We start from the raw sequence: 22,765 nt of genomic DNA, 5'->3' as shown, positions 1-22,765 counted from the left end.
CAAAATATAGCTAAGTCTTCCTTCCTTAATATGCTACAATTTGACTATGTTGAGTGTGTTGGGGAAGGGGTTGATGTTGAATATGAGCTAGTAGGGTTTAAGTCTCCCCTTTTCCACTAAATTAATGAAATTCTCAAGTTTGAATAGTTTTAATAGAAGATTGGATACACCATGTTGGTGTGTACTTAGCTCCCCTAATCTATAATTGAAGTATTCCTTTAGCATAATACAGTCCTCTGTAAGAAAAATAAAATGTGGGCATATCTCTTCTCCTTGCTGCATAATTGTAGCTCCATTAAAGTATCAGTTTATCAAAAAACCGCTGTGAACTTAAACATTGAAGTGTCATCAAAGCTTTTTAACTGCATATAAAAGACAACTGACAATAGAATAGCTTTTAAGTGTTTTTCTTCCTTTTCAAAGGGAGAAGCTACTTAAGGCTTCATTTGGCAAGCACAAGTAGTTTAAGATCACACCTCAAGCCGAGCTAGTAAATAAGACCAAAAGGTGACCCAAGCTTAGGGGGTAATTTTGTATTTGAAACAACCCTTTGATGTGGACTTTATCAATAGTCTCAGAGACATTTAAGTGGGGAAATTCAATTAGTTTAAGGGTTCTTGACACCGCTTTTGTGTTGTATTAAGATTACAATCTAAGCAACCTCTTATTGTAGCCTTGGCACCAATATACGTTTGACCTGTCTCCCCCAAGGATATAAGTCAGGGCTGCAAATGTAGAATCCATCTAGTATCCTGGAGGTAATATTAGGAATCAGACATGGAGTACTCATTGCTGGTAAAGCTCATCATCTGCAGTTTATTTTGCTTCTTCTGTGTGGCTTGTAAGTATTAGTATTCTATACTTTTTTTTCTAGTGAAAAAAATACATATTTTTATTTATTCATTTATCTATTAGCCTATCATTCGGAGAGAATGTGCTCATTACCTGTTCTAAATGATAGTGGAGTGAGCATGTTCTTCGTGTAAATATTATCCTTGGAAGGTAATTAGTATGCTGAGCAATCCTGTGTGTTTTCTTAACGTGAACGAATGTATTGCACCCTCTGCAGATGACGGTGTGATGATCAGACCTCCCGACAGAAGGAATTTATTTACAGAGCGAGGATGTTGTAAACGACAGAGTAATTTTGCCTACATTGGACAGGGTACGTACACGTGTGTCGAATGACATGGTGACGTCTCGTAAGCTCTCCACTATATTGAATCTAATCTAAAAATATTATTTGTGCATTTACACTTCTTGTTTTTCTTCAGATATATCCGGCAGTCCCGTAAGTGTGGATGTTGGATTATGCAGATCTCACTGTGGAGTCCCTCAAAGATTCAATTCTTACAATTCTGGATTTCCAGGGCTTCCAAAGCATTCATCAATGCTGGATTTCCTGAAAAATAAAAAGGTTATACATATATATATATACAATATTCTATTTATCTATTTATTTTAGCTTTTTTTTCCTGCTTGTTACTTGTAGAATCTAACATAGCAAAAAGTAGATTGGGTACTCACCAATTTATTTTCTTTGCATGGTCAAGAGGCATACACAACGAACAATATACAGCAGGTCAGTAACCCTACGACTGTGTCACTCCCAGGGCGCTTTATCAATTCATCTTAATAAAGCGCTCTGCGTGAAATGGCTATTTGATCACACTTCATGGTGAGTGACGATCTACTTTTTGATATGTTACATTTAAACTCTTTCAAATATTATGCTCCACACTTGTGAATACCGCTCAATGTGTTCATCCTGTTTTTGGGAGTAGTGTCAACTACTGTCAGCTCATCTTATTCTGTTGCCCTTTGAAACATCTTAAAATATTTGACACTCATTGCAATAATCTTGTACAATGGTATCTTTTTATTATAGTTACGAGACAGAATGCCTGAAACAACACTGACATCAGGCTCAGAGCCATCATGTCCCCATGAGATGAGCTGTCAACCAACAAAGGTTGGATTAGAGAGGGTTCTGCTATTCCAAGGAATTCAAGAAGTGGAGGTGATTGAGGACTGTCAATGTAATCCCACCCCACAAGAGTGCATCCGAATGCCATTTCTAAAGACCTTCTTCCCTGAAACACCCTTTGAGTCAACAGTGGACGTTGGGAAATGTTCGAATCCTACAGTCAGTTCAGGTATGATTAACGGGTGACAATTTATATATAGGGAACTTCATGTTTTTATTTATTATGCTTTGCTTATATAGCACCATCATATTCCACAGCGCTTTACAGACATTGCCATCACTCACAATCTACATTCCCTATCAGAATGTCTTTGGAGTGTGGGAGGAAACCGGAGAACCCGTAGGAAAGCCACACAAACACGGGGAGAACATACAAACTCCTTGCAGATGTTGTCCTTGGTGGGGTTAAAACCCAGGACCCCAGGGCTGCAAAGCAACAGTTCTAACCACAGAGCCACAATACATAACTATTTATTCATGAATATGCAAATAAGCATGTTTCAATTAATTTCTAACTTTAGATTGCTCTAGCACTCGATTCGAATAACTAAGGCCTCATTCAGACGTACGTTTTAAACATATGCGTGAAAAAATGATACCATTGTCATAAGTGTTTTGGATCAGTGTATGGTCCGTGTGTCCATTTTTACCATCAGTGTGTCATCACTGTCCGTTTTTACCATCAGTGTGTCCGCTTTTACCATCAGTGTGTCATCACTGTGTCCGTTTTTACCATCAGTGTGTCATCGCTGTGTCCGTTTTTACCATCAGTGTGTCATTGCTGTGTCCGTTTTTACCATCAGTGTGTCATCACTGTGTCCGTTTTTACCATCAGTGTGTCATCGCTGTGTCCGTTTTTACCATCAGTGTGTCATCACTGTGTCCGTTTTTACCATCAGTGTGTCATCACTGTGTCCGTTTTTACCATCAGTGTGTCATCACTGTGTCCCCTTTTACCATCAGTGTGTCATCACTGTGTCTGTTTTTACCATCAGTGTGTCATCGCTGTGTCCGTTTTTACCATCAGTGTGTCATCACTGTGTCCGTTTTTACCATCAGTGTGTCATCCGTGTGTCCAGTTTTTACCATCAGTGTGTCATCCGTGTGTCCAGTTTTTACCATCAGTGTGTCATCACTGTGTCTGCTTTTACCATCAGTGTGTCATCACTGTGTCCGTTTTTACCACCAGTGTGTCATCCATGTCCGTTTTTACCATCAGTGTGTCATCACTGTGTCCTCTTTTACCATCAGTGTGTCATCCGTGTGTACAGTTTTTACCATCAGTGTGTCATCCGTGTGTACAGTTTTTACCATCAGTGTGTCATCACTGTGTCCGCTTTTACCATCAGTGTGCCATCACTGTGTCCGCTTTTACCATCAGTGTGTCATCCGTGTGTACAGTTTTTACCATCAGTGTCTCATCCGTGTGTCCGTTTTTACCATCAGTGTGTCATCGCTGTGTCCGTTTTTGCCATCAGTGTGTCATCACTGTGTCCGTTTTTACCATCAGTGTGTCATCTGTGTGTCCGTTTTTACCATCAGTGTGTCATCACTGTGTCCGTTTTTACCATCAGTGTGTCATCAGTGTGTCCGTTTTTACCGTCAGCGTGTCATCACTGTGTCCGCTTTTACCATCAGTGTGTCATCACTGTGTCCGCTTTTACCATCAGTGTGTCATCTGTGTGTCCTTTTTTACCATCAGTGTGTCATCACTGTGTCCGTTTTTACCATCAGTGTGTCATCACTGTGTCCGTTTTTACCATCAGTGTGTCATCACTGTGTCCGCTTTTACCATCAGTGTGTCATCACTGTGTCCGTTTTTACCATCAGTGTGTCATCACTGTGTCCGCTTTTACCATCAGTGTGTCATCGCTGTGTCCGTTTTTACCACCAGTGTGTCATCACTATGTCCGCTTTTACCATCAGTGTGTCATCCGTGTGTCCAGTTTTTACCACCAGTGTGTCATCACTGTGTCCGTTTTTACCATCAGTGTGTCATCACTGTGTCCGCTTTTACCATCAGTGTGTCATCACTGTGTCCGTTTTTACCATCAGTGTGTCATCGCTGTGTCCGTTTTTACCATCAGTGTGTCATCACTGTGTCCGCTTTTACCATCAGTGTGTCATCGCTGTGTCCGTTTTTACCATCAGTGTGTCATCACTATGTCCGCTTTTACCATCAGTGTGTCATCCGTGTGTCCAGTTTTTACCACCAGTGTGTCATCACTGTGTCCGTTTTTACCATCAGTGTGTCATCACTGTGTCCGCTTTTACCATCAGTGTGTCATCACTGTGTCCGTTTTTACCATCAGTGTGTCATCGCTGTGTCCGTTTTTACCACCAGTGTGTCATCGCTATGTCCGCTTTTACCATCAGTGTGTCATCCGTGTGTCCTTTTTTACCATCAGTGTGTCATCACTGTGTCCGTTTTTACCATCAGTGTGTCATCACTGTGTCCGCTTTTACCATCAGTGTGTCATCGCTGTGTCCGTTTTTACCATCAGTGTGTCATCGCTATGTCCGCTTTTACCATCAGTGTGTCATCGCTGTGTCCGTTTTTACCATCAGTGTGTCATCGCTATGTCCGCTTTTACCATCAGTGTGTCATCGCTGTGTCCGTTTTTACCATCAGTGTGTCATCGCTATGTCCGTTTTTACCATCAGTGTGTCATCGCTATGTCCGCTTTTACCATCAGTGTGTCATCGCTATGTCCGCTTTTACCATCAGTGTGTCATCGCTGTGTCCGTTTTTACCATCAGTGTGTCATCCGTGTGTCCAGTTTTTACCACCAGTGTGTCATCACTGTGTCCGTTTTTACCATCAGTGTGTCATCACTGTGTCCGCTTTTACCATCAGTGTGTCATCCGTGTGTCCAGTTTTTACCACCAGTGTGTCATCGCTGTGTCCGTTTTTACCATCAGTGTGTCATCGCTGTGTCCGTTTTTACCATCAGTGTGTCATCGCTATGTCCGCTTTTACCATCAGTGTGTCATCGCTGTGTCCGTTTTTACCATCAGTGTGTCATCACTGTGTCCGCTTTTACCACCAGTGTGTCATCGCTGTGTCCGTTTTTACCATCAGTGTGTCATCGCTGTGTCCGTTTTTACCATCAGTGTGTCATCGCTATGTCCGCTTTTACCATCAGTGTGTCATCGCTGTGTCCAGTTTTTACCACCAGTGTGTCATCACTGTGTCCACTTTTACCATCAGTGTGTCATCGCTGTGTCCGTTTTTACCATCAGTGTGTCATCGCTATGTCCGCTTTTACCATCAGTGTGTCATCGCTGTGTCCGTTTTTACCATCAGTGTGTCATCGCTATGTCCGCTTTTACCATCAGTGTGTCATCGCTATGTCCGCTTTTACCATCAGTGTGTCATCGCTGTGTCCGTTTTTACCATCAGTGTGTCATCACTATGTCCGCTTTTACCATCAGTGTGTCATCCGTGTGTCCGTTTTTACCACCAGTGTGTCATCACTGTGTCCAGTTTTTACCATCAGTGTGTCATCCGTGTGTCCGTTTTTACCATCAGTGTGTCATCACTGTGTCCGTTTTTGCCATCAGTGTGTCATCACTGTGTCCGTTTTTACCATCAGTGTGTCATCGCTGTGTCCGTTTTTACCATCAGTGTGTCATCGCTATGTCCGCTTTTACCATCAGTGTGTCATCGCTGTGTCCAGTTTTTACCACCAGTGTGTCATCACTGTGTCCGCTTTTACCATCAGTGTGTCATCGCTGTGTCCGTTTTTACCATCAGTGTGTCATCGCTATGTCCGCTTTTACCATCAGTGTGTCATCGCTGTGTCCGTTTTTACCATCAGTGTGTCATCGCTATGTCCGCTTTTACCATCAGTGTGTCATCGCTATGTCCGCTTTTACCATCAGTGTGTCATCGCTGTGTCCGTTTTTACCATCAGTGTGTCATCACTATGTCCGCTTTTACCATCAGTGTGTCATCCGTGTGTCCGTTTTTACCACCAGTGTGTCATCACTGTGTCCAGTTTTTACCATCAGTGTGTCATCCGTGTGTCCGTTTTTACCATCAGTGTGTCATCACTGTGTCCGTTTTTGCCATCAGTGTGTCATCACTGTTTTTCACTGATGGATAAATAAATACATTAGAAAGCTTCTCCTATACTTTGCAATGTTAAACACTGTTAGCACATGGATGCCATCTGTGTGAGGTATGTATTTTTCATGGACACATAGACTTGTATTAGCACTTTTCATCTGTGAAACCAGAAAAAAACAGACGTGTCTCCATGAGTTTTGCACATACACACGGTCCGTGAAGAAACATGGACATGTGAATCGCACCGTAGAATATAATGGGTATGTGCTATATCCATGAAAAATACGGATACAGCACGAACGTCTGAATGAGGCTTAATATAGTATACTGTCCTTTGACATTTAATTTTTATTGGTCTAAGAATATGGAGTAAGTAACTTATACTATATTTCTTACAGCTCTTCGGTGTGCCCCAATTAAATTTGATACCGTAATTGTTGAAAGCGCAAATGGAGCAGTCGTAGTCCAGACTGTGGAAACGTGTGAAATGAAGGAGAACTGCTACAGGGTCACCTATTTTGAATATTACTATGAAGTTATATATAATGCCAAAGGTGTCAAAGAAGAAAGACTTAAGGTAATCAATCTATATTAACTCACTTATCTTTGCAACACGTCTTTTATTTATAGCATTATCTATCTATCTACAGTATCTATCTATTCCATATATATCTAGTTTATCTATCTATTTATCTGTATTATCTATCGATTTATCTGTATTATCTATCTGTATTATCTATCTATCCATATTTCTCTATCTACGGTATCTATTCATATCTATCTATTTAACTGTATTATCTATCTATTTATCTGTATTATCTATCTGTATTATCTATCTATCCATATTTCTCTATATACAGTATCTATTCATATCTATCTATTTATCTGTATTATCTGTCTATCTATCTGTATTATCTATCTATTTATCTGTATTATGCATCTATCTATCGATGTATCTGTATTATCTATTTATCTCTATTATCTATCTATCTACAGTATCTATTCATGTCTATTTATCTGTATTATCTATCTATTTATCTATATATATATATATTTATCTGTATTATCTTTCTATATATATTATATATCTATTCATCTGCATTATCTAACTATTTATCTTATCTCTGTTATCACATATCCTCAAAAGAAAGCAACACTATACAAAACTGATATAGCAAATGGGTGCAAGCCACAGGATACCAACCCAGCATCCTTTATAAACATACAGTACATCTAAAAATGGCAGCACTCCAGACGTGAGATAGTGAAAAAAACTGTGCTCTTTATTCACCCACATATGTGCGACGATTCGGCTCTTCAAACTGTGTGAGCCATCTATCTATCTATCTATCTATCTATCTATCTATCTATCTATCTATCTATCTATCTATCTATCTATCTATCTATCTATCTATCTATCTATCTCTATTGATCCTCTATCTATCTATCTATCTATCTATCTCTATTGATCCTCTATCTATCTATCTATCTATCTATCTATCTATCTATCTATCTATCTATCTATCTATATCTATGTATCTGTATTATCTATCTATCCAGACGTGTATCTAGGTTTTCCAGCACCCAGGGCGAGAATTCAGTTTGGCGTCCCCCTCCCCCAAGCACATATGCGATTTGTACACTTAATCACATGCCGACTAGCTGTTCTCCCTAATTCTTTCAATGTTCAGTGAAAAATGGAGAGAACCAGGAAGAAAATCTAATTGTCACGTGACTGTGAAAATCGCATATGAGTGAAGTCGTCATGTGCTGACTGTTGAAACCAGCAAGCAGAGCTGAATCCTGACAGCTTGTATATTACTCCCTGTTAGGATTGGCTACAGAGCTTCATTTCATAATTATAGGGCTTGTCCAGGTTTGAGATGAAAGTCTGCAGTCACTCTATGTGACTGTAGGCTTCTGAATTCTCACAGCGCATGCACTGCACACTTTTAGGATTCTCCCTTGCCTGTGGCAAGAGTGGACGGTCATGTGAGCCCAAGTATGCGATTTGCATGCTTCTGGCCACATTCCGACTAGACGTGTCTGGCCTCGCTCAATTAATTTTCATTGAGTGAAGCCACGCATGTCAAGTCCGCATGTGACTGCATGTATGCAAATCGCTGGCACCAGAGAATCCTGACAGCGTGCAGTGCGCACAGTGAGAATTCAGAAGTCTGCAGTCACAAAGAATGCTGCAGACTCATCACAAACTTGCACAACCCCTTTAATGCACTTAACATGAATAAAAACATGAGAATTAGTCAGTATCACAAAAAACATTTACATCCAGGTACCTTATAGATGACATTGTCTCTGATTGGAGTCCTTCTCTTTCTTTTCTTCTTCATCTTGTCCAGACACCATGATGACTTTTCACAGCTACAGCTTGTCTCTGCAGACTTCTATCTTCTCCGGTCTTCTGCAGCACATCCCAACACAATGTCCTTAAAAATAGCAGTGTCATTATAATTTTCCTAAATAAAAATATCTGCCCTATGCTGAGCCCCTGAATAAATAATTTCCCCTCACTATATTCCCTGCACAAAATATGACCCCCACACTGTCCCTCTTATGGTACCTGTCCTTGACACTGCCCTCTCCTTTTCATACTCGGCCCCCTCTTCACACTGTCCTCTCACACGGTATCCCCCTATAGGGCCCAGTCTCTATACTGTGCCCCCTCATCACACTCCCCTCCTTGGCATACTGTCCCCTTCTGACTGTGCCCTTATACTGTCCCCCATGCTACCCCCCCACACTCCTCATTCTCTATTCTGTAGCCACTCACTCTTTTCTCCCCCATACTGTCTCCTCACACTTCCCCCAATTGTCTCCTCACATGTTTCTCCCTCTCTCCTCTTACTGTCTCCTCTCACACCCCCCTGCTAACCATACTGTCTGCTCATATATTTATCCCCTTGCTTTCCATACTGCCTCTTCACAAAACCCCCCCATCTGCACACATTCTTGCTCCCCATGCTGTATCTGCAAACATTTTTCCACTCGCTACTCATACAGTGACCGAACCCATCTCCTTACTCAACATACTGTCTGCACCCATCCCCCATTCACTCCTCATACTGTGTCTGCATACATTCTCCCCCTTCGCTCCCCATACTGTGTTCCCATTTACCCTATTGTGTCCACACCAATCCCCCAACTCGCCATACTGTGTCTGAACCCATCCCCCATCGCTCCTCATACTGTATCTGCACCCACCCCCCATTTATCATACTATGTCCACACCCACCCCCCCACTCATCATACTGTGTCCACACCCATCCCCCCACTTACCATACTGTGTCTGCACCCATCCCCCCAATCACCATACTGTGTCTGCACCCATTCCCCCATACTGTTTCTTCATACATGCCCCCCCATCTCCCACTTTGCTCCTCATACTGTGTTTTCAAATTTCTCCCGCTCCCAATACTGTGTCTGCACCTGTCCCTTCCTTGTCCCCTCAACTGTGTCCTCCTATCCCACCCCCCTGTTACACTAAATCTTTGGTATCTTCAGCTCCACTGGATCACTTACCACCAGTGTTCTTCATGCGTCTTCAGCGCTGGCGAGTGACATCAGTAGTGTTATCACATGACATGATCACGCTGCTGACATTGCCCAGCGGTCAGGGCTACAACTGTACTAATGTCTGAAAGACAGGAGTACAATTGTTCACTGGGTGCCGGTGCGCTGCACCTTCTCTAAGCCAGCTGTCACTTTGAGAGTTCAGAGAACATGCGACTCCCAGTCCAGGGGCAGCAAAATACAGACGCCGGGGGAGATATCTTGGCCGCCACAGTACGCTGTCTGACAGCGCCCACATGCCGGCTGCGCCCGAGTTCAGATGCCCCACCTGTCCCCCCTAGATACGCCTCTCTATCTATTTATCTATCCATCTATCCCATGTCTTTATAATTATCTATTTATCTATCTATCTATTTATCTATCTATTTATCTAGCTATCTATTTATCTATCTATTTATAAATCTATCTGATTATCTATATACTATTTATGTATCTATATATTATATATTTATCTGTTTATCTATCTATATATTATCTATCTATTTCTCTAGCTATATATTTTCTATCTATATATCATTATCATTTTGTTATTTATCTTTGTAGTGTCAGCATTGGTCAGAATGCTGTAATATTAGTCAAGTTTTAATTTTTTGCTGGGCAAAGCCCTTGTTTGCTGGATTTTGACCCAACCAGCTGTGTTTGAAGGATTTTGTTATTGTACAAACATATTGTAATATGAAGAAAGGTTTATACTAATGCAAATGAGTCTTTTGCAGTTGTCTTTTGTATTGTATGCAGTAATGGGGATTTGATTTCAACTTCTTTGTCTTGTAAATCCTCTAGGAAATTGATGTAGGACAGTGCCTAGGAGGTTGTTCATCAGGAAATCATTGTCTACTCAGGTAAGCACAGCTGGCTTGACTCCCTCCCATTTCCCACAGTGCCCTATTTCCTTTATTACCTTGGTTCAGCTGCAGGAAATAACTTTTTTAAGGATTAATGTTGAACAATAGTCTTCAATGTATCAATGTAGACATTTGTAGATAAAGTGATTCTATTATATACACAGTATTATATAGTTCAATTCAAAATATATTGAGCTTTTTATTACAGCCTATAATTTTCATATTGTGTTGCATTTGTATTTTTATAACAGTACTTCCTGGAGTGGGGGGGTTACAAAGCTCCATAATATTTTAACTTTTGTCATTCTTTTAGGGATTCTCGGAACAGGGATCACTGTTTGGTGTGGGCTGAAGGATCAGGCAATGGTTGTATACCGCAGGAATATGAAACACATACGTTCAGAAGCAGAAATGGACACATACGCTCTGTCCTAGCCATTAAGACTTGCAAATGTAGAGTGTAAACATTGCAATACAATTTATTAGGCAATTTATGCTTTATACTTACAAATAGAGTTGAACAGATACATTGTTTGGCTCACAAAGCAGTGTTTTACCTTGCTCTTATCACCAGACATACAGGAGATGTACAGCTACCCTGTGTAAAGTGTGAAGCCTGGGAACTCCAAAGGTTCACTGATTTAGCACTGTCATTAGTGGCCTGAGACAAACATGCTCAGCTACTTTTGCACTAAACAAAGGCACTTCAGTCTAGGTGCCTGTGTGTCAATGCAACATTTTTGGCACTAGATGGAAAACTCATTTGTGGTTTCTGTATACTACACTTCATTGGAGACATTGATCAAACTCTATGACACAAATATTGTAACCAGTCAGAGTTTACCTTTAATTTGTTAACCTGCTTTTGACAAATGAAAACTGCATTGTGATTAGCTATTATGAAAGGTGACTCATTACTGTTGTATGATATAAGTAAGGCCCTGTTCATATTATAAACAGAAACCACATTTATAATGGTTGTGTTACACACATTATCCTGGCCTCAACCAACAAACCTGAATGTCTTACAATGGGACACAGCAGGTTCCACCAACATGGCAGACATTTTGATGGGCAAAATATGTATACTTCGTTCTTTTTCTTGTGTAACATAACTGATTATTAACAGAGCCTCTGACACTAACCTCTACACAATGTAAACTAAAATATTGTAAATATTGAAATTCTTAGAGTTAAATATACATTTGTAAAGTAATCAAAAACAATGTCCAGTTTATACATATGTGAATCTCATTTTATTATAGGGCTTTGTACTGCTGACCAATCCAGAGAACCTATCACTTGCCATAAATCTGTAAAGTGTCTACCTAATCTAAATGCCAATGTCTCCTGAATTTGGTGTTTTGTTTTAATGTGACTTTTCTTTCCAAATAAAACATAAAGTCATATCCAAGGTAATATGATCCTCAGGAAGATTGAGAGAAGGGTTTAGGATAACATTCATTGGCTAACAAAACTAGATTTACATACATAGAGAAAAATGAGAAGGCTGCCATATCATTGGAATGGAGAGGCTCATGAACAAAAAAAAGCAAAATTTCCTAAGCAAATTCCGAAGAACAGAGGCATTTAGATCACTTTGATATTTAAAAACTTTACACATTTAAAAATTTATAACAAGAGATTGGTCACCTTTCAAAAGTTACTACTTGTCCAAAGGATAGGTGATAACTTGCAAATCAGTGGGGGACCTAACTGCTGGGAGCCCCAGAATCAGAGGAATGGTGCTATGAAATGCCCATCCCAGTGAGGTCTGATCACTGGGTCTCCCTCTGATCCTGAGAAGAGGGATCTAAATGGAGCTGAGGTTGAGCATGCGCACCTCCTCTCCATTCACTTTTGATGGTAATGTCAGAAATGAGCTAAGCGCAGCGCTCGGCTATCTCTGGCGGTCCCATTGAGAATGAATAGCGTGGAGGTGTGCATGCTCAGTCTCTGCTTTATTCAGATGGAGTTGTTCAGAGCCCCCTTCTCAGGATCAGTGGGGGTCCTAGCAGTCAGACCTCAAGTGATTGGAAAGTTATCCAGAAAGTTTTAGAATAGTTGACATCAAACATTTTCAGGTCCAGTGGTGACTCTCCACCACTGTTCCAATGTCAGTCTTTTGGCTACAGCTCACATCACGGCTGCAGCCAATCCATGAGCTTGGCTCGCTCGGCTAATGTTGATGATATGAGCAGCTGAGCTCGCTGACTGCAGTGATTAGGTGAACTGTTACGTGATATAACCACCGCAGCTAAAACACTGAGATCAGAGCAGCAGTGAGTCTGGACCATGAGAGAAAGACTACTGTCTGATTTTGTTATTTTACATTACAGGAAACATTTGGGGTCCACTTTTCTAAAAATATACCCCCTTTAATTGTATTCAGAAATCGACAGCCTTGGTGTTTGGCAGACACCTTGGTTTTGCTTCAATCTATTCATATTATATTTTAAGAGAAAAAATAAAGTCCAAATCATTTGAAAGCATCTTGGAATATTTTTCATCCTCTAATATGTGGGAACTGGAATACTTGTAAATGTGAATATTTATATAGTTTTCAGATTGTAAATAAATTTTATTTTGACTAAATGTGTCTACATTGGAAACAGTGATCCCTCAATATTGTTGTATGTTAAATCTTGTATGTTAAAACTATTACTTTATGGAGAACTGATAATAGCTTCAACCACCATCCCAAATATCGACTTGACAGTTTAAGGGTCAATTAAATCTCTTGATTGTAAATTTCAAGGGTAGAGGTTTGGCCGACAAAGGACTTTCAATGCAAGGCAGTATTTTAGAAATACACTGCTCAAAATAAAGGGAAAACTCAAATAACACATCCTAGATCTGAATGAATGAAATATTCTCATTGAATACTTTGTTCTGTACAAAGTTGAATGTGCTGACAACAAAATCACACAAAAATCATCAATGGAAATCAAATTTATTAACCAATGGAGGCCTGGATTTGGAGTCACCCCCAAAGTGGAAAAACACACTACAGGCTGATCCAACTTTGATGTAATGTCCTTAAAACAAAAAATGAGGCTCAGTATTGTGTGTGGCCTCCACGTGCCTGTATGACCTCCCTACAACGCCTGGACATGCTCCTGATGAGGTTGCGGATGGTCTCCTGTGGGATCTCCTCCCAGACCTGGACTAAAGCATCCGCCAACTCCTGGACAGTCTGTGGTGCAACGTGACGTTGGTGGATGGAGCGAGACATGATGTCCCAGATGTGCTCAATCGGATTCAGGTCTGTTGAACGGGTGGGCCAGTCCATAGCTTCAATGCCTTCATCTTGCAGGAACTGCTGACACACTCCAGCCACATGAGGTCTGGCATTGTCCTGCATTAGGAGGAACCCAGGGCCAACCGCAACAGCATATGGTCTCACAAGGGGTCTGAGGATCTCATCTCGGTACCTAATGGCAGTCAGGCTACCTCTGGCGAGCACATGGAGAGCTGTGCGGCCCTCCAAAAAAATGCCACCCACACCATTACTGACCCACTGCCAAACCGGTCATGCTGAAGGATGTTGCAGGCAGCAGATCGCTCTCCACGGCGTCTCCAGACTCTGTCACATCTGTCACATGAGCTCAGTGTAAACTTGCTTTCATCTGTGAAGAGCACAGGGCGCAAGTGGTGACTTTGCCAATCCTGGTGTTCTGTGGCAAATGCCAAGCGTCCTTCAGGGTGTTGGGCTTTGAACACAACCCCCATCTGTGGACGTCTGGCCCTCATACCACCCTCATGGAGTCGGTTTCTAACCGTTTGTGCAGACACATGCACATTTGTGGCCTGCTGGAGGTCATTTTGCAGGGCTCTGGCAGTGCTCCTCCTGTTCCTCCTTGCACAAAGGCGGAGGTAGCGGTCCTGCTGCTGGGTTGTTGCCCTCCTACGGCCCCCTCCACGTCTCCTGGTGTACTGGCCTGTCTCCTGGTAGCGCCTCCAGCAAACTTTCTTGCCACAACTCGCATTGTTGTGCCATCCTGGATGAGCTGCACTACCTGAGCAACTTCTGTAGGATGTAGAGTCCGTCTCATGCTACCACGAGTGTGAAAGCACAACCAACATTCAAAAGTGACCAAAACATCAGCCAGAAAGCATTGGTACTGAGATGTGGTCTGTGGTCCCCACCCGCAGATCCACTCCTTTATTGAGGGTGTCTTGATAATTGCCAATAATTTCCATCTATTGTCTATTCCATTTGCACAACAGCATGTGAAATTGATTGTCATTCAGTGTTGCTTCCTAAGTGGACAGTTTGATTTCACAGGAGTTTGATTTACTTGGAGTTATATTCTGTTGTTTAAGTGTTCCCTTTATTTTTTTGAGCTGTGTATATGATATAGAAATACAAGTACACTACAATACAGCCAAAATAATCCTCCACTACACCAGGAGAACAATAGAGCACCTCCTCAATTTCACATATGCTGTCTTCCTTCTCCCTTGGAAATGCTTTTTCAACACTTGTAAACAAACTTCAGGATTAACTCTCTTCCTGCTGATAATGGCAAGCACAGGGCAGTCATCTAATTCATCATTTTATAGCATGTCATTAGTTCCGGCACACACCCCTCCAACTCTACAAAGCAGTTCACACTTTCCTGTAACTTCTGACATCAGCAGGTTATAGCATACATACAGATTGCACATTGTAAAATTCACCCACTCTTAAAGCAGAGCTGTTTGATCATTGTTACTCATAGATGCATGGCACAACTGGTGACCAACTTGTATTACTCATGGGTTACTGTCAGAACAGTCTATCCACTTTCCTGTTGATATGGCACCTCTAAACTCAGCTCCTTCTGCAGTATAGTAGTAATATTTAATCTGCTGCTTAGAAAACTTGGCTTTGTACCATTTAAGAAACACTTGAGATCACTTGACCAGGACACTCAACCACAACAGTCCATTTCATTACATAGCTCCAATTGGTTGCAATTATACTTACAGTTGGTAGATATAATAAAGTCAGAACGTCACAAGCTGGGAGACTGCTTTTTAGTGTTATTATTTAAAGATGTTGTCTGAGAATGTAATACATTGCATTGGGCTCTGTATACACTGGTATGATAGCTTCTGTATTTACAGAATCCGCGATACATAGGAAAGAGATGTAGTCTTACATTGACTTACTATCATTTGCTAGCATGTTATTGTATTCTTACTGTAAAAAAAACAACAGAAATATGATAGAAAAAGAGAAGCAGACATATGAACTAAGCTTTATATGTCTTTGGAGGAATACATAAAAACATTCATCTGTTGAAGGGAGCTACAAGTACATATTTTTCCAGCTTTGTTTCACTTGTATTTAAGGGGTCCAATAAATAATAGATAGCTTTCAGCTGGCCGATCATTTGGCTGGCAGGCACTGAATCTCTCCCGACTCCTCCATACTATCCAGCACTCCTGTGCTCTATTTGAGAGAGCAGCTGCCAGACTCTTTTGGCAGTAGCTTATCTTCTTTGAAATCAGACATGACAGATCCTTATCTCCACTGAGATTATCTGTCAAGTGAGATTGTGGATGCCCCCATGCACATTAGATTGTTGGCCAATCTTACGGATATCAGTGGGTTCAGCCAATGTTTGTCTAATTTGTATGGTGGCCTTAAGGCATCCTGGGAATCTGGTCTGTCCCAATGCTCTAGGATAATCATTAATATTTTACTTGCGCATGATAGGGAACTCTTGTCTCAGTCTACGGTGAGCGGGAGGTTACCGCTCACGTAGCAGAGTGGTAACCATGATAAACAGCGGGTTACTAAGTGCGCGTGTGCCCCTAGTAACCCGCTGTTTATCATGGTTACCAGCCTGATCGCTGGTCCCGCTGGTCACACACAGCGATGTGTGCTGACTAGCGGGAGGGCAAAGACCAAAAAATGGTCCAGGACACTCTGCAGCGATCAGCGACCTCACAGCAGGGGCCTGATCGTTGCAAAGTGTCACACATAGCGACATCGCTGGTGAGGTCGCTGTAGCGTCACCAAAACCGTGACTCAGCAGCGATCTCGCTAGCGATCTCGCTATGTGAGACGGGGGCTTTAGAAAAAGTGCTCAAGCAGACAAGCATATAAATCGCATGTGTGCTGTCAGATTTTTGATCATATTCTACACAAACCGCACACTGACCGATGTTATTCAATAGGGCTATTCAGATGAATGATTTGTCTTTCAGTCCGACTGCCTATGAGAAAAAAAATCACAGCATGCACTAGTTTCTTCCAAGTCTCGGATGCCACTCTCAATCAAGTCTAAGGCCACGGTCACACGTTCAGTATTTGCTCAGTATTTTACATCAATATTTGCAACCAAAACCAGGTGAGGAACAATCAGCGGAAAAGTATAATAGAAACAAGTCACCAATTCTGTATTTATCACCCACTCCTGGTTTTAGATTACAAATACTGATGTAAAATACTGACCAAATACTGAACGTGTGAACGTGGCCTAAGAGTGCGTAAAAAAAATTGGATCCCACATAGATTATCCATATTGCATCCGATTTATACAGATATATTACCATTATTAACCTAGGAAACTATTTTATCATGTTCATTTTTTAACATAGAGGTATGAAAACGGATGTCACACGGATGTCACACTTATGTAACATGTACATAAAAAACATACATGGATGGCACGTGGATGACAAATTTGGACGATTTTTCATACTCTCGTCTGCAGCTGTCTAAGTGCTTTATTCACACATCAGTATTTTTGATCTGTATTTCAATAGTATTTTTATGCCAAAATCGGGAGTGTCTCCGAAACACAGAGCACATGTCAATGTTTCAATTATAATTTATCTCTGTAAGCACCATTCCTGGTTTTGTCTTACAAACAATGATGAAAAATTCTGACCAAATACTGACATGTGTATAAGCCCTAAAGGTGAGGGGCTTGGAAAATCAGAAAAATATAAATTTACTGCACTTCTCCTGCGAAGTCTTTTGTAACAGTAGCAGTAAAATTCAATTCCTCTGTCCTGGCGGCTGTTTTGTGTGAGGCCTCATAATGTTGAGAGGGAGCTGCAGGGGCATCATACTGTTGGGGCATTATATTATGCATTTGTAGTACTATGGAGGCCATCATGCTATGTGGGGGTTGTGGAGGCAATCATGTTCTCTGAGTGCCTATGGGAGCCATAATACTGTGAGGGTTTGCGGGGCCATCATACTGTTTGGGTGCCATTTTACTGTTTGGTGGGCTGTCGGGGTCTTCATACTGTGTGAGGGAGACTGTGGGAGCTATGAGGACAATCATACTAGGGTCATCATACTACATGAGGGCCATCGTACTTTATGAGGGGCATTGTACTCTGTGGGGGGGAACTATAATATGTGGTGAAGATTGTGGGGGCTATCATACTGTATTTGGGGGATATAAAAGGCTGAGGAGAAAAAATAGCACAAAAATAGGGTCTTATCCGATAATAATTGTCAAAGATAGTAATAAAACATGCTGACTAGTGATGAGCGAGCATACTCGCAAGTGCTTGGTACTCACCTGAGCATCTCATTACTTGAGATGCTCGGAGCTCGCCGAGTACTTGCGAGATGCTCGGGCGGATGCTCGAGTGCCCTCCCTGCATGTTTGGCGCTCTTTAGATTTGGTTGTGTATTAGTGTAGGGAGAAAACAAGTACATTACACATATCCATCTCAACAAACAGTCCTTCTGAGGACTAATCCATCTTCAGAGATATCAGGCAGGCAGTGTATATAGCAGACTGCAGTGCATATAGCACAAGAGGCTCCATTCCAGTTCTGCCTTCTGCTGCTGTTAGATATTTCTAGACAAAGGCCCAGGTCTCAGGGGCCAGGAATAATTTTTTTTGGATCTTAATCCTCATTATTTGCTTAAAAATAAATCCAGAGAACACCGTTTTTCTGCGCCATTTGCTTGTTGGCACTGCAGAATACAGCCAGGTCCTTTCTATATTACAGCGCTAAAAATCTAGCTATTTAAAGCTGTGGTTTGCCCGTCACACGGATTACATATAATTGCGCTGAAAATACCACCATTTTTGGCCTCCATTCAAATTTTTTTTGCATTGTGTCAGCAAAGTTTTTGACACTGGTTTGCTGTTCAAAATAGTTACCAACAGGCCAGGTATTTAAAACTGTGGTTTGTCCATCACACAGATCACATATACATTTTCTGACAATTCTGCCATTTCTGGCCTCCATTCTAATTTTTTTTCAGTGTGTCAGCAAAGTTTTTGACATCAGTTTGTTGTTCAAAATAGTTACCTAAAGGCCAGGTATTTAAAACTGTGGTTTCTCCGTCACACGGATTACATATAACTTCGCTCCAAATTCAGCCATTTGTAGTGATCATGGAAGATATTGTCCTCCATTTAAAATGGGCAAGGCATGTGGCAAGGGACGGGGAGTGAGACGTGATGGTGATGGTGCATGCAGAGGCCAAGGCCGAGGCCGTGGGCAAGCTCAAATTGTGTCACAACAAATACCCACATCTTCTCGCCCGACCTTCCTGTCCCAATTCCTAGGGGACTGCAGCACACCAATATTGAACCCAGAGCAGTGTCAAAAGGTTGTTGGTTGGATAGCGGATAATGCTTCCAGTCAATTTGCCACCACCACCACCACCACCCTATCTTCCACATGGTCAAGTCTCAGTAGCCGTGAGTCTGGACTGCATATTCTTCACCTCCTTCCTCCCTCCATGCCGAGTGCCCGGAGACAACTGATCCCACACTTGGACACTCCGAAGAGCTATTCACTTTTCCATTTATAGATTGAGATGCCCAAATATTTGAGCAGCCACGGTCACACGAAGGCGACGGTGGGAAAGTGTCACAAGAGGTGGACGATGATGAGACATAATTGCCAGAAAGTCAGGAGGAGGACCAGGATGCGGAAGTGGAAGACGATGTGGTGGATGATATAGTAACTGACCCAACCTGGCAGGAGGCCATGCAGAGCGAGGACAGCAGCACACGGGGTGAGGGAGGCAGAGCATCCTAACAGGCAGGAAGAAGCAGTGTGGTGGCCGCAGACAGAAGGCAGGTAACCGTTCCCCGTAACACCAACACGAGGGAAGTTGCCAGTACAACTGTTAGGTCTTCCCGAGTCTGGTTGTTTTTTATAGACTCTGCCGATAACCTCAAAAAGGCCATTTGCACCACTTGCCAGGCCAGCATCAACAGGGGTGGCAAAACTACCAGCCTGACCACCACCAGCATTATCAGGCACATGGCAGCAAAGCACCCAACTTTGTGGGCCGAACCCCAGGGTCCAGGAACAGTGTCTGCCGGTGGCACCACTGCTTCTTCTGCTGTTGTGCATGCAAGCCCATCCCCTGTCCATGGCGTATGCGAAGATGCCTCCTGCCATGCACCTGTCGTTGTACACTCTCAAGTAGCAGCATCAGGAAGCACGTCCATGTTCTTGTCCCAGCGCAGCGTTCAGTTGTCCATACCCCAGTCCTTGGAACGCAAGCGCAAATACGCAGCCAACGCCCCACAGGCCACACTACTAAATTCCCACATTTCACGACTGCTTGCGCTCGAAATGTTGCCTTTTAGGCTCGTGGAGACGGAAGCATTCCACAACCTGATGGTGGCGGCCATCCCTCGGTACCCGGTCCCCAGCCGCCACTATTTCTCCCTGTGTGCCTTCCCCGCATTACACAAGTATGTGTCCCAAAACATTAGCCATGCCCTCAACAATGCAGTTACCGGGAAAGTCCACCTAACCACGGACACGTGGACAAGTGTTTGTGGGCAGGGATGGTACATCTCACTGACGGCCACTGGGTTAACATAGTGGAAGCCGGGACCCAGTCGGACCTTGGGACGGAACATGTCCTCCCAACGCCAAGGATTGCGGGCCCTAGGTCAATCAGGATTGCCCCCACAGTCTACAGCTCCTGCACCTCATCCTCCTCAGCCTCCTCCTCCTCTTCAGCCTCCATCTCTGAAATGACCACATCAGTCACAAGCTGGAAGAACTGCAGCACTGCCTCGGCTAAGCGGCAACAGGCTGTGCTGAATCTAATATGCTTAGGTGACAAAGGTTTATTTTATTTTTATACACTTTTTGTTTTCTATGGTTTTGTTCCTGAAGAAGTGGGTTATACTTCAAAACATGTAGAAAAATAAAAGAAACCTTTTTTTACATTATCTCTGGCATTTGACGTCACTTCTTCCCTTCGGCAGCGCAGATACAGACCACAAACTTCCACTGTATTTGGGGAGAATATATTCTTTGAGGGGAACTATGAGGATCATCAAACTCTGTGGAGGACTGTGTGGGTGGGGGCCATCATACTGTATAGGAGCATTTTAGTGTGTAAGAGAATTCATACTATCTATGAGAGCCATGATATTGTGTGTATGTGTGTAGGGGGGATGTGGAAGTATCATACTGTGTGGAATGCTATAAGGGCATTATACTGCAAGGAGCTGTGGGAATTATCATACTGTGTGTGGACCATCACAATGTGCGGGGGGAATCATACTGTGAGGAGGGTACTGTGACATGCAGAAGTAGTGCTGTTGCTTCAAAAGCATCCAGCAACTATAAGAGTTAACACAGTCGCAAGAGACAGGAAGTGTTGTGCTTCAGAAGCATCCAATAACTAGAGGGGTTAACACAGTCACAGGAGACAGGGAGTGTTTTAGCAGAGCCCCAGGGGGATTGTGGGGAACTTGTTATTGTAGTCTGACTGAAGCCGAAGAGAAAGGTAGTATGTTATCTATATCTGACAGAAGGCAACTGAACAGGATTCAGATCAGGAGAGAAACTAAACACAGGTCAGATAAACTCCCTGAACTAACAGTGCAGAGTATTATCGAGCAGGAAGATAAGGACTGGAAGGAATTGTGTCACAGGGATCATCTCCCTCATCAATCCCCCCCTCTTTATTCATGCAGGATAAAGAATGCTGTGTACTATTGTTTCCTTGTGAACGAAAAGCCTGTGATTGTGTATGCATAGAAGTGTGCTGCTAAGAGATCTAATCTATGCTGAATTATGCTACTGAACAGACTGTAATATTGTGCCTTGTGAAGAAACTACTGTATTGTTACTGGAGCAGGTTGTTCAAGAAACTCAGACTGTACTGTAATGAAGATTGTGCTGTAATATCCCTGAATTGCACTGGCCGTGCTTCAGATTAAATTCCACTGCTAAACTGTTTAAAAAGACTCTTGTCAGATGTGTCTGGTCAGCAATTGAATGTATCGTGTGCCTCAGAGAAACTGCAGCCTATGGTCGCCCTGAGTAACGCTTCCCCCAGGATTCCAAAGAATTCATGAAACCCGTTTCGCCCTATCTGAACCTAGCAGCATGCATGTAACAGTATCATACTGTGTGGGGAGGTTATGGGGGTCAATGATACTTTGTTGGGGGCTGTTGGTGGAATCATACTTTGTGGAGACCAGTATACTGTGAGGGGCAGTGGGAGTATTCATACTGTGTGTGGAGCTGTGGGGTGCCATCATAATATGTAGTAAGCTATACGGGTCAACATACAGTATTTGGGGACTATGGGGCCATCATACTCTGTAGTGGACCCTGGTACCAACGTACTGCATGTGAGGTTTCTGGGGAATATCATATGGGCAGCATGGTGGCTCAGTGGTTAGCATTGCAGCACTGGGGTCCTGGGTTCAAATCCCACCAAGGACAACATCTGCAAGGAGTTTGTATTTTCTCCCCGTGTTTTTGTGGGTTTCTTCTGGGTTCTCCGGTTTCCTCCCACACTCCAACAGACATACTGATAGAGAATGTAAATTGTGAGCCCCAATTGGGACAGTGTTGATAATGGTCTGTAAATTGTCTGAATTGTAAAGCACTGCTGAATATGTTGGCGCTATATAAATAAAAAGATTATTAAAAAAGATTATTATTGGGGGAATCATACTGTGTGGTTATCTTTGATCCATCATACTGTGTGTAGGGGGCAGCAGGGGCATCATATTATCTGGGAGATTTGGGGGTAAACATGCTGTATGTAGGGACTGTTTTGAGGGTCATTATATTGTGAGGGGTCTAAGAGGACCATCATAATGTGTGTGGGGGAACTGTAGCGATATCATACTGTGAATATTGAGAGCATCAAATTGTGTTAGTGTAGATCCCCGAGGGTTCGGCCGCTACAGGGGTATTGCACCTCTGCCAGAGGTGTGATATTCCACCTCCGGGTAAGGATGGAGTGTGGACCAGGGCTCAGGTAGCTGCATGCATCACACACACCCCATTTCCGGGGGACAGGTC

The 22,765-nt window shown here is 42.6% G+C and overlaps 1 protein-coding gene across 1 annotated transcript; it reads left to right on the top strand.

Annotated features, from left to right (window-relative positions):
• Nucleotides 1–777: 777 nt before the first annotated feature.
• Nucleotides 778–10,959, top strand: LOC141155928 (uncharacterized). The gene is made up of 7 exons (XM_073642509.1): nt 778–841; nt 1,070–1,165; nt 1,275–1,417; nt 1,889–2,156; nt 6,458–6,636; nt 10,434–10,492; nt 10,809–10,959. The coding sequence occupies exons 1-7, from the start codon at nt 778–780 to the stop codon at nt 10,957–10,959; spliced, it is 960 nt and encodes a 319-aa protein (XP_073498610.1).
• Nucleotides 10,960–22,765: the final 11,806 nt, after the last annotated feature.

The sequence above is a fragment of the Phyllobates terribilis genome, unplaced genomic scaffold (genome assembly GCF_046119375.1).
Source record: "Phyllobates terribilis strain yellow unplaced genomic scaffold, ASM4611937v1 Scaffold_1__5_contigs__length_1240528914, whole genome shotgun sequence".
Lineage (NCBI taxonomy): Eukaryota > Metazoa > Chordata > Amphibia > Anura > Dendrobatidae > Phyllobates > Phyllobates terribilis.
This window is presented reverse-complemented; position numbering and strand designations above follow the sequence as displayed.

Bases quoted from the DNA above. Each gene is read 5' to 3' on its own strand.
- LOC141155928 (XM_073642509.1), top strand. From the start codon at position 778: ATGGAGTACTCATTGCTGGTAAAGCTCATCATCTGCAGTTTATTTTGC. The intron at 842-1,069 runs GTAAGTATTAGT...CACCCTCTGCAG, and splicing joins TTGCTTCTTCTGTGTGGCTT to ATGACGGTGTGATGATCAGA. The intron at 1,166-1,274 runs GTACGTACACGT...GTTTTTCTTCAG, and splicing joins TTTTGCCTACATTGGACAGG to ATATATCCGGCAGTCCCGTA.